The sequence below is a fragment of the Panulirus ornatus genome, chromosome 65, assembly GCF_036320965.1.
Source record: "Panulirus ornatus isolate Po-2019 chromosome 65, ASM3632096v1, whole genome shotgun sequence".
Taxonomy (NCBI): domain Eukaryota; kingdom Metazoa; phylum Arthropoda; class Malacostraca; order Decapoda; family Palinuridae; genus Panulirus; species Panulirus ornatus.
The window spans coordinates 6,807,358-6,820,241 of NC_092288.1; the positions used below are offsets into that span (position 1 = coordinate 6,807,358).

General features: G+C 49.9%; 1 protein-coding gene across 2 annotated transcripts in view; it reads left to right on the forward strand.

Moving 5' to 3' along the window:
• hook (hook microtubule tethering protein) overlaps positions 1-12,884 on the forward strand; it is a 110,496-nt gene that overhangs the window by 13,982 nt on the left and 83,630 nt on the right. For both annotated transcript variants that reach the window (XM_071658087.1, XM_071658086.1), the window contains exon 3: positions 806-878. In XM_071658087.1, the coding sequence (XP_071514188.1) occupies positions 806-878 (73 nt within the window). The remainder of the gene's footprint in view (positions 1-805; positions 879-12,884) is intronic.

A 12,884-nucleotide genomic window follows, 5' to 3' on the forward strand; every position in this document is an offset into this window, starting at 1 on the left:
CCTCCTCCCACAACCACCCTCCTCCTGGTTAGCGTTGTTCGAATGTGTTCCCGTGGATAATGGAATCTGCTCTCATGGCGTACGTAGAATTTCAGCGTCGTTCTAACCTCATGGGCACTGGTCGTGAGGGGGGAAATACCCAAGGGTCGTACCCTGGGGCTCAGGGGGTCGTACCGTTGTTCTCATTGGGGGTTCGTACCGTGCTGCTCATGGGGTCGTACCGTGCTGCTCCGGAGGTCGTACCGTGCTGTTCGGGAGGTCGCACCGTTCTGTTCGGAGGGTCGTACCATTGTGCTCATAGGGGGGTCGTACCGTGCTGCTCATAGGGGTCGTACCGTGCTGTTCCGGGAGGTCTTACCTTGCTGCTCAAGGGTCGTACCGTGGTGCTCAAGGGTCGACCCATCGTTCTCCATCAGCTGGAATCAGCTGTCGCGAGAGACGGTCCTCGTCAGCCAGCCTCCTCCCCCCACAGCATAGTGCTGACCAGTGTGACTCCAGGTTACCCAAGTCTTCGTGACACCACCAAGTGGCACGCCCACTGAACCGTAAATACAGTTTTACGTGTAACGTCTAATTTCTCCATTAGCCCTGAACGGATGTCATTTTTTGTTACAATACTCTCTCTCTATCTCATATGTATATATATATATATATATATATATATATATATATATATATATATATATATATATATATATATATATAGAGAGAGAGAGAGAGAGAGAGATGTATATGTATGATTATGTATGTATATGTGACGTGTCAACAATGTTCATGGTTAAAGATTGGTTGGTTGTGTTTGCAGAGCGCCCGAGTACTTCTCCCAGTTCTGGCTGACCAAGATCAAGGCTGACGTGGGCGACAACTGGCGGCTGAAGGTGAGTCCTGCCCCAAGGGGCCCCTGGGAGGGTGACGAAGGTGACCGGGATAATGACGAGGGTGGTGATGGTGAGGAGGAGGAGGAGGATAGCCAGTGTTGAGGGTTGATGAGGACGGTGATAGCAGTGATGGGGATGATGATAACAGTGATGGGAATGGTGAGGACGATGATAGCAGTAATGGGGATGGTGATAGCAGTGATGGGAATGGTGAGGACGATGATAGTAGTGATGTGGATGGTGATAGCAGTGATGGGAATGGTGAGGACGATGGTAGCAGTGTTGGGGATGGTGATAGTGATGGTGACAGTGGTAGTGATGGTGATAATCTCACCATTGTTCACCCTTACACCAGTCCTGACATCCTCTCACGTCCGACGTGCTTCCTCCGTGGTTGTTTACTTCTTCCCTGTGATTTCCTGCCTCTCGTCTTCACCGTCTCCAGCTCGAGCATCCCCAGCTGTCTTGTTTCCTTAACTTTTAATGTCTTTCTCGTCCATTCTCGTCATCATCTTGCTTCCCTTTCTTTATATACACGTGTGTGTGTGTGTGTGTGTGTGTGTGTGTGTGTGTGTGTGTGTGTGTTTTAGTTTATTGTTTGCTGCTATCCAGACATTATAGATAATCTGTCTAGAAAAGTTAGCCCAGTAGTGTAGTAGTAGCGGTCATCACACACTAGACCAGTCGGTCATCAAAGAGCACAGAGGCTGTGTTGCTGTGCTGCCTTCTCTATGTCTCACCTTCACTATGAACGCTGTAATTCAGTAAGTCGCTTTTCCAAAGTGGAGAATGTTTATAAAGTGTTTATCACGTGCCGTCGACTGTTGTGTGCGTGCGTGTGTGTGTGGAGGGGGGGTAGTGGAGAGAGTTGTACTGGATGATGTTGAAGGAATTGTGTGGAGGTTCCTAACAAACATACTGTTGTAGGGGAAGAAGGCCTCCGATACCGTCGTAAGGAAGTGCTGTCGTAAGATAAGATGAGGTCACCCTTCGCCAGGTCGTCAGGGTAGAGAGACAGACTTTACGCAACCATCGCAAGGTATATAACGTAAGAGTAGGTCGTAGGCCGGGCTGTTGGAAAGAGGACGTACGAAAGCGTTATGCACAACACCATGGGAGTAGTGTGGAGTTTGGCGATGTGGCCGGCAGCACTGGAGTGTGTGTGTGTGTGTGTGTGTGTGTGTGTGTGTGTGTTGTTGGGGAGGGGAGGAGTTAGCGTGGGGGAAGGGAGGGAGGGAGGGTGTGTGCCCTGCCTGGGGCTATGGTGGTAGCTGGTTCCTGCCGGCCCGTCTGGCGTCCATGTACACCTCCGCCGTCAGATGTCCTTGTCAGGGTCGCGTACTTCCCCCCCTTGCTCTCTCTCTCTCTCTCTCTCTCTCTCTCTCTCTCTCTCTCTCTCTCTCTCTCTCTCTCTCTCTCTCTCTCTCCAGTACAACGCCCCTCCTTCCCAGCTTTTTTCTTTTTTTTTTTTTTTTTTTGTAGTAGTCGTCCCTCCTGGAAATCGTGCGGGTTAATGATAGATCTCCACGATCGAGTTGGATGTTGGTGTGGGAGGTGTGTGATTGGTCGCTGTCACTCACGCCCAGAAGCTGTCAACGAAATCTCCCCCCCCCCTCCCCCCCGTCTACTCCAGCCGCCGCGCCACTCCTCTTAAGATGTTTATTATTCCTAGGGTCACAACCATATCCTTCCACGGCCAGGCCCCATAAACCACCACCAACACATCGGCTGGAGGTATATTGATACTAGCCTGACGAAGGCCCTGCGGGTTGCGTACTAGCCTGACGAAGGCCCTGCGGGTTGCATACTAGCCTGACGAAGGCCCTGCGGGTTGCATACTAGCCTGACGAAGGCCCTGCGGGTTGCATACTAGCCTGACGAAGGGCCTGCGGGTTGCGCACTCTGCTCGCTTTTTGGCTTAAAACTTCGTTAAAAAAAAGTTCTTTGGTTCCCACCAGATGGTGTCGTGGTCCTGGGCTGCATAGAGGCGAGCCAGTCTGTCTTTTAACTCGGGACGATCGATAAGGAGAGAGAAAAGAGAAACGTACGAAGCAAAAAAAAAAAAAAAGATAATCTGTGAAATGGTTAGATTTTAGCAGTGTGTTGACCCGCCTGGGGGAAGGAGACGTTCACACTCCTTACCTCCCTCCCAGCTGGTGTGGCTTGAGCTTGTCCTTACTGGGTGGGAGTTGTGTCCGGAAAGAGAATGGCGAGCGAGACGGTGACAGCGAGAGAGACTGGTTGTGAGAGACCGATGAATAGATACACAAGAGATGGGACCCCACGAGTGTAGAACTTCCTATATAGGAAATAGATGATGTTACACACACACACACACACACACACACACACACACACACACACAAGGGAATGGTTTATGAGGGCTTGACGCCTTACACCGCCGGCAGTTGGCGACTGATGAAACCCTTCCTTTTGTCAGTACCCAACCATTAGTGGTCACTTCCCTCCACACCCACCCACCGTCAGTAGTGGTCACTTGCCTCCTCACCCGCCCACCGTCAGTAGTGGTCACTTGCCTCCCCCCCACCCAGCGAGCGTCAGTAGTTGTCACTTCCCTTCCCACCCTCCCCAGCGTCTGTAGTGGTCACTTGCCTCCCACCCACCCACCGTAAGAAGTGGTCAGTTACCTTTCCAACGCTAGTGAAGCCTTCCCCCAAATTTCCCTAAAGCCTCCACGCCTTTAAATCTTTCCTACACTCTTCGAAAACCTCCCCACGGTGTTGTTAGAATTTCCCTCGCTCTTAAAAAACTTTCCTGGTGCCATTAAAACCTTCCCGCGTCATTAAATGTCCCCCACCCTACCCCCTTCCCCCCCCCCCCCCACACACACACACACACACGTCTTTGATATCTTCCCTCCCTCTCTAGAATTCCCCTCACCCCTTTGGAAAACAACCCCATGCCTTAAAGTTTAAGACCGTCCCACATTTTATGAATACCCTCATGCCATTGCAGCCTTCCCTACGTCTTTAAACCCTACCCAAGTATAGCCATCTCGCGTCAGTCTGTTTTCATTACTCATTCCTACACATCTCTCCCCCTCCCTTCCCATGAGTCTCTGATGTCTGTCTGGGTGAGTAGACCGACCCACCTTCATGAGTACGATGACCGAAATCATGGCACTCAAGGGTTAGGTTCTCGTGCCCCATGGGGTTGTACAGTCGTGCTCAAGGAGTTGTCCAGCAACAATCGAGGGTCAAGTGTTCCCCCCATTGATTTTCTTGCTGTCATATGGAGTCATTATTATCTGTCAAGCGAACTCGATTCACTGGAAGATCTTCAGTCGTGCCGTGGTGGTGAGGAGCCATCAATGTAACAGTGATCTGACTACGTCTAATTACGAAAACTTTCTGTTACTCCCGTTATTGAGGCATTTATACCATGCGACCCCCTCCATGGCGACACCCGGCACCCCTCTCTTCCATCGACCAATGCCTCTCTTTTAATCATAACGTTTACAAGAGAATGAAGATCACACTACAGTTGTTTGAGAAACTTCTGTGCCTCATCTCGTGAAGGGATTTATTGTGGACTTGATTAAAGATAAAACCTTCAAAAGTTAGAGGTTAAAAAGTTTTTCGCCGGACCTATGTATTGTTTACAACGGCTGCGGTCTTGTTTTGACTAGGAATTTGTAGGAAGATCAGTTTCTAACGCTGCTCAGGTTGTCGAATATACCCTGTCAGGAATGATATTGCTAAGAAATTCTTATTTATTTTTTCGTCACTTATGGATAATAATAATAATAATAATAATAATAATAATAATAATAATGATAATTTTATTTCTACTCTTCCTCGTATTATTATTTTTTTGTTTATTATTATAGTTATCATATGCTAGGCCTTTCTGTCGAGGGAAGATTTTCTGGAAATGTTTCCAAATAACAAAGGAAAATATTATATGTATAAAAACCCATTGCACCTTTCCAGGAGACACTAGACTTAAAAAAAGGAATACGAATTTGTTTCGCACTGTCTATCTCTGCGGCGGTTATTTGTAAGAGTCAAATGAGCGTGGCGTTCTGATTTCAAGGAAGTTGTCCTCAACATCAGAGGCTCCAGTCACGGGGAGAAGCTCTTGTCGAGGCCAGCCCATGACTGACGACTCGGAAAATGGTCTCGGAGGGTCGTACCGTTGTATTCAAGGGGTTAATTGAAAACAAGGACACCCAGGTTTACAGTGTGCTGTTGGAAGAGCCACTTGATGTGGCTCACACTCTGTTAAACCCATATTGCAGCACAGGACGTCCGGGTAGCTAATGTCTCTTGATTTTCTTAAAAGAATCATGTTGGGGGGGAAAACTATTAGACATCCGTGAAATCTTTACACCGTTCGTTTAAGATCTTGAGATGCACATCCGGATGTGTATCTCAAGGCCACTCCATTAGAATTGTCAGTCTTGGAAATAAATTGACAATTCTTTAAACCAGTAATGGCAATTTAGCAGCAAGATTCCTTCATTGTATTGATTAACCTTGTAATATCAATGAGAGTTACGGTTCGTTTTGCGTGGGCCAAATGACTGGCACTCACTCCCACGACACCACGTATATTTCATTTTTATCTTGTGTTCATTGTTCTGCTGTAAGAAAATCATATAAAATTGTATGAACAGTTGTGTTATTATTGTTATTATTATTATTATTATGTTAGCACACGTGCCGTCGAGGTTTATAAAGTAAGGGGTGACTTGAAGATGTGGTCCAGGGTGTGTTACGATGCCTGGGTGTAGTGTGTCTTAGGATGTAGGGTGTAATGTAATCTTGGATGTAGGACCTTCCAGTAGTGTAGGCTGCTTCCCAGGTGTGGGGTGTATACTGGATGTAATGATATGGAATGTGATGCTGCCCTGGGTGTAGCATAGGTAAGGTGTTCTACACCCTAGGATGTGAGTGTCTTGTGCTTGCCAGGGTGTAGGCTGTGTGGTGTAAGTGTACCCTTGTGGTGCGGTGAGTGTTGGCGGCGGCCACCGGTCATTGACTGTACCTCAGGCCCCCCCGTCCCCGCCCCACGGGGCAGACCTCTTACGACTGTAGGGTTAACTCTTCTCCCTCCCCACGGGGCAAATCCTTTCCTGTAGTGTTAACAGTACTCCCCCAGGGGTCAAGCCCCCATCCTATGGTGTTGATTGTACCCCCGCCTCCTCCCCATGGGGCAAACCCCGTATGACTGTAGTTATTTCTACATCCGCCTCCTTACCCCGTGGGGCGCTTACAACCCGGTGGTAGGGGCCCATTACTCTTACAGTAGGTAGTTGGGGCGCCCATGCCCCGGTGTGGGGCCCATTACCCTGGATAACAGGTAGTGAGGGCACCCATGCCCTGGTGTGAGGCCCATTACCAGGTGATTTGGGGCCCATGGTCCCGGAAACCTGAGGTGGGAGGTACAGAGGAACTCCTGTAGTGGGAGTGACGGGACTTGTTCTGCTGATTAGTCCTGGGGAGGGAGCGTTGACCTGCCACACACCGCCCTGCCAGCAACCACAACCACCGCCCTGTCAGCTGCAGCAGCTACCACAGCCACGACCCTGCCACTCACCGCCCTGTCAGTCGCACAAACAACCACCTGCCACCCACCCACCACAACCACTACCCTGCCACCCACCCACCACAACCACCACCCTGCCTGCCACCCACCACAACCATCATCCTGCCACCCACTTCCCTGTCAGTCACACAACCACCACCCTGCCTGCCACCCAGGACAACCACCACCCCATCAGCCACCATTCTGCCGCCCACCACAGCCACCGCCCTACCACCCACCACAGCCACCACCCTGTCAGCCACCACAGCCACCACCCTGCCATCTGCCACTGGAACGACCTTGGGCCGGCAGGGGTCAGCCGTGGCTGGAGGTGGTGCTGGGCGGTACAGTTAGTTAGAGACTTGACAAGGGCAGGTTTATACGCCCGCCTCTGACGCAACAGCCTGTGCGCAACACTCGAGAGAGACTCCGTCGAACGCAAGCCAACGCGGCAGGATACGCCGGCAACACACTACCCAGTGACGATGCTCTGTTCCTATGGGTGCGATGACCCGGCCTTCCTCTTGGTTCTCGAGTGTCAGGTCAAAACTGTCGGGCACATCATACCCAAAGGGTCGCGTTGGTCGTCCTCAGCGGTGGTAGTCGTGCTCTAGGGTAGTGCCATTGTGCTCAGGATCATGCTCTCGTGCTCAGGGGTCGTTCCGTCGTGGGCAAGGATCATATCGTCGTGCTGAAGGATCGTACCGTCATGCTTTAAGGGTCGCACGACCGCCGTGTTCAAGGATCGTCCCGTCGTGCTCAAGGATCATACTTTCGTTTCGTAGGATCGTACCGTCGAGATCAAGGATCGTACTGTCGTGCTCAAGGATCATACTTTCGTTTCGTAGGATCGTCCCGTCGAGATCAAGGATCGTCCCGTCGTGCTCAAGGATCATACTTTCGTTTCGTAGGATCGTACCGTCGAGATCAAGGATCGTACTGTCGTGCTCAAGGATCATACTTTCGTTTCGTAGGATCGTCCCGTCGAGATCAAGGATCGTCCCGTCGTGCTCAAGGATCGTACTTTCGTTTCGTAGGATCGTACCGTCGAGATCAAGGATCGTACCGTTGTGCTCAAGGATCATACTTTCGTTTTGTAGGATCGTGCCGTCGTGCTCAAGGATCATACTTTCATTTCGTAGGATCGTCCCGTCGAGATCAAGGATCGTGCCGTCGTGCTCAAGGATCATACTTTCGTTTTGTAGGATCGTACCGTCGAGATCAAGGATCGTCGTCTTCAAGAATCGTAACCATTAATGTTCTACCCAGTCTCCTTTCAGGACCCCGTATATTTTGCTATTCCTTGAGTTCCTATCTGTGTCCAGACGTGTTGTGTCCCAGAGAGACTTGTGGGCGGAGAGGCTTGTGGGCAGAGTGTCTGTACGGCAAGTGGTGCTGCCTCTTGCAGGGGGTAGAGGGCGCTGACTTGTGTGCTGCCGTGGGCGTCCGGGAGGTCAGAAGGAGAGTATGTGACCTCCTGACCCGGAGTCACACCGCCGGTGGCATGACCTCTGGCCTATCTCTCCCTCACTCTCACCGCTCCAACAACACACACACACACACACACACACACACACACACACACACGGAAATGATGGAAGATTTCAAGTATTAAGAGATAGACTTGGGGAATTATGCATGGTACACCGAATGGATGAAGTGAACCTGTCATGCTAAAGTTTCATTATGTGGTAAATGGGGAAGGGAAAAGAGCAGGGGTGAGACAGGACTTACAAAGATGTAATCGTGGGAACTACACAATTTTCAACAATTTCCCTTCGTAACATAAATTGGGAAATTGGGGACTTGCGTCCATGAACCTGGACATTGTGGTTACACATCATGAGAACAGCGATTGTATGGTGTCACAGCAAGGGACCAGTATAGCAGAATAAGATTGGCGGAAGAGAACCGTCGACTTTAGAATTGAAGGCACGAGGACCGAGTTCGTATCTCTTTGTCTCCACTTATCAATAATGATTCCCCGACATTCGTTGGTACATCATTGCATTCTCTCACATCGTAGTCTAAGGTGTTTTGCATGCCGGGGTCTTAACTGTGTTTATAGCTGGTATGAGGTGCAGTCTGAGTGAGAAAGCTGACCAGGATGTGTTGTGGTCGGGTGAAGAAAGGCAAGACTGAAGAGGATCTGTGTGTTGAGAGTGAAGTGAACAAGGGGCGGAGGGAGAAGAGGAGATGGGAGTGGTTAGAATCAAGGGGGCCTTTGATCGTGAACATTCAAGGAGGAAGAGAGGCGTGCACGGGATAGAATTGGCCGGATCCTTGTGGTATATCGGGGGATAACGTACTTCCAGCGGATGGCACACCGGGTGCATATGAACCGGCCATGGTGGACTGTGTAATAGTACGCAGGGTTGTGGATGTTAGGTTCTGATATAGTACATAATACTCGACTGCTAAAGAGCGGATCTGTGCAAATGAGGCCATTGTCCGTATATTCTTGACGCCACCTCGCTAAGGCGGGAGAAACAGTTAGGGATGAGTAAAGGAAAGAGGATGGGAATATTAGTGTTAGGATTTTAAGTAGAGGGAGGGGAGGGGAGGGGGAGTTGATTGTTACGATTGTAAGTGTACGTGACTTTTGATTTTGCGTTCTGTAAATAGACAAGTGCTAAGGTTGTTAAGTATACACTCTTGGTGTCAAGAATATAGAAGTATTCATGCCAAGATTGTAAGTAGATAGAGCGTTGATTTCGGGGGCCGTGAGTGGACAGAGGTTTTGGCGAAGGGACTGTGGCGATGAAGGATGACAGAAGACAGTCAATATGATAACGATAGAGTGGAAGTTCACGCAACTAGAAAGAGGGGTTTACCGGATGCTTGAGGAAGGGGTAGTTGGGGGGCTTTTCCTCCGGTAGTAGGGTAGGTTGGGGTGGGAGAGGATGGGGGTATAATGAAGGCGTAACGGGCCAGTGTCATTGCGCCGTAATGACCGTGTAATTTATTGCGATAATGGTTGTGAAGATGAGGGGGGTGAGGCTGCTCACTCTCCCTTGATCTCTCTACCTGTTGGGGGGAAGGGGATGGGGGGAGGGTTGGGTTCAAGTGACCCCTCCTGACCTTCCTTAAGGGTCAGGTCGTCGGTCACGCCGTTATACCTAAGGGTATTATCGTCGTGCTCAAGGGGGGTTCAGTAGTTTGCACAAGAGTGCATGTCCCGTAACGATACATGGTTGTGTAGTAAACGTTCAGAGAGCTGATCTGTCTGGCTCAACTGACGGCGACGTTCGCACAGCTGTGTTTTGAGAAACGTTTTCTTCTACTTTTGCACGACTGGTCAGAAACAACGTTCACGTGGCCCATCTCCCAGCAACGTTCACAGGACAGACCTCCCATTAACGTTCACACGAACGAGGTCAGCAAACGTTCACATGACCAGTCAGTAATTCTCTCGTAGCTCTTCTATTCACGAAACGTTCGTGAGGTCGACCGCGTCGCAAAAGAAGTCTCCGAAAAAACGTTTACACAGCGATGGTAAAATACCACGGCTCAGCGTTGGCCTAGCTCTTTAATGGCGTGGATTCGACATGATTATCCTGGAAATGATGCTCTCGGGAAGGGGATTTCTCAAGCTCAAAAGAATGTTGACATACTGTTCAGATCATTCAGTGGTGGCAGGGATCGTGTCAGTTGTGTGGGCACGGCTAACCACTGCCGGCTTGGCTTCATGTGACGAGTTAAACTGTTGGACTGGGCAATACGCACGCGTGGCCATGTCTTCTTGAGCGTACGCCCTCTGTCTTGAGCCTGTTGACGGAACATTCTGTCGGTGCAGGCTGTCGCAGACGGGTTCAGGATGTGTCGCATTACACAGACTTCTCATTCTGTGGCCGGAGGACGGACGTAAACACACACTCGGTAAGTAAATGCGATTGTTTTGGACGGTTAACATTATCACGCCTTGGTGATGGATCTGCGCACGTGTGTCGTGGAGACGTTGGCGACCAGGTGGAAATGACAGGTGTGAGAGGTGCGGGGTGGGAGGGCTGACCACGTGACGGCGCGGCGTGAAAGTGACGGAGTAGCAGGCATGGGGAAGAGAACCTGACGACACCAGTTAACTGTGAGGTATGAGGTTCTGGTGTGGCTCCAGCCACAACGGTTGCTCGTGTAAGACTGTTATTTTTTTCCTCGTGTGTGGACGGAATGGACCGTTCTCTGGGTGACCGGGGGGATGGTAGGAACGGTGGAACGATGCTGAGGGTGTAGGAAATGACTTAGAGAAAACATAGACCAGAAGAAGTAAGAGTGGATGGTAGAAATAGCAGACGTTGTGCCGCACCATGAAGCATTGAGGTGCCTGAGGTCAACTGACGGGTCAAGAGGTGAGGGATCATGACGTGTGGCCCCGAGAATGAATACTCCCACCCACCTGCCCAACACTTGCCCAGGGATTGTCTTTGTTACCTTCTGTCTTGATGGGATTCACTCACACTGCAGTATGTCTTGCCTCAGTTTCAGACATGCTAGGGGGAGGGCGCGGGGCGCTACAGAACCGCCTCGCCATAGCTTTCCAAAGACCATCCAGGAAGTGGTAGAGATTTTAAAGACTGCCATAACTCTTCTAAAAAGATCTCTCAAGCTGTTTCGAAAGTCTTTAAACTTTCACTGACCTTTTTTTTTTTTCTATTTTTCATTCGCCTTGGGTTCTGTATGGGGCCCTCCTCTGCGTCCTTCAGGTACTCAGAACCACCTGGACGTGGTCACGGTTGAGACGACGATTTTGAGGGGAGTTCCGTGTGTAAGGCTATCCTTGAGGGACTCCCATGTTTCCCAGGGAATGTTCCCTCCTAGAGGAACCTTCTGAAGGATTCCCATGCTTCTTCCAGGGGGTGCCCCAGGACCCTTTCTTCTCTTTTTTAAACCCATCAGAAGAAGGAAGGTCCTCTTGGTAATGCGGAGGGAACGCCCGTCATGCTTTCCTGTGTGGAAAGTGTGAGACTGTGGAACGTGGAGCTCCAGGTGTGTGATTTGCTGCAGCGAGAGTCCTTGATGGTATGTGATGAGCGAGGGGGACCTTACCTTCGTGCGGTGTCGCCTGATATTAACACCCAAAGATCACTCGCTGGGTGTGTGTGTGTGTGTGTGTGTGTGTGTGTGTGGGGTGGGGTTGGGTAGGTGGCTTAACATTTGTCATGTACGTTGCCTTTCCCTCGTTCTCTCCTCTTTCCCCTGGATCATTCTCATCATCCCCCCTCTAACCTCTCTCACGGAGAGATGTTATTATTGTATGCTTTCCTCCTCATTGCTGCCGTAAGGTGTAGATGGTGACTGTGCCTACCTCATGTTAACAGGTCATTTAGAGTGTATAGAGTATGTGGCTGTGTCTTTGTACACTACCAGTCTATTTATCCATCTGTGTGTGTGTGTGTGTGTGTGTGTGTGTGTGTGTAGAGAGAGAGAGAGAGAGAGAGAGAGAGAGAGAGAGAGAGAGAGAGAGAGAGAGAGAGAGAGAGAGAGAGATTTTCTTCCAGTTCCCCTTGGAGGGGGGTAGGGGATCAGACTTCCTGGTGAGTGATCATGGTGATTGTTGCAGTGGAGGGAAATGCTCCACTACAACGGCCACCAAATGTTGCCACTTCCTTGATGAGGAGGTGTACCTATCACGCCAGCTTTGACAGTGGGGCGGTGGAAAGGTTGTAGTGTTTGGAAGCACTTGAGCACGTCGTGATGTGCGGACGTGCTCTGACTAAGAGTCTCTTTATTATACACTGTGGCGGTGGGGTTTTCTCCGGTGGTAAGGAAGACATTGAGGGTGAGGGGGTCGATAGTTGTGCATTTGCAATTAGAAATCGATCCTTGAGCACGATACGGTACGGCCCTTGATCAGAACGGTACGGCCCTTGATGAGGACGGTACGGTCCTTGATCAGAACGGTACGGTCCTTGATCAGGACGGTACGGTCCTTGATCAGGACGGTACGGCCCTTGATCAGGACGGTACGGGCCATTTGGCCGAATGAAAAGGGTCATCATCATACCCAAGGGTTGTGCTCAAAGGTCGTATCGTCGTGCTCAAGAGTCGTACCTTAATAATTATTGGGGGTTGACTTCCTCGTTGACTTACAAAACACAACAGTACAACCTACAATGTTGTAAACCAGGTATTGTTATACACAGACATACTGGCGATATACCTACAATGTTGTGAACCAGGTATTGTTATACACAGGCATACTGGCGATATACCTACAATGTTGTGAACCAGTTATTGTTATACACAGGCATACTGGCGATATACCTACAATGTTGTGAACCAGTTATTGTTATACACAGGCATACTGGCGATATACCTACAATGTTGTGAACCAGTTATTGTTATACACAGGCATACTGGCGATATACCTACAATGTTGTGAACCAGTTATTGTTATACACAGGCATACTGGCGATATACCTACAATGTTGTGAACCAGTTATTGTTATACACAGGCAT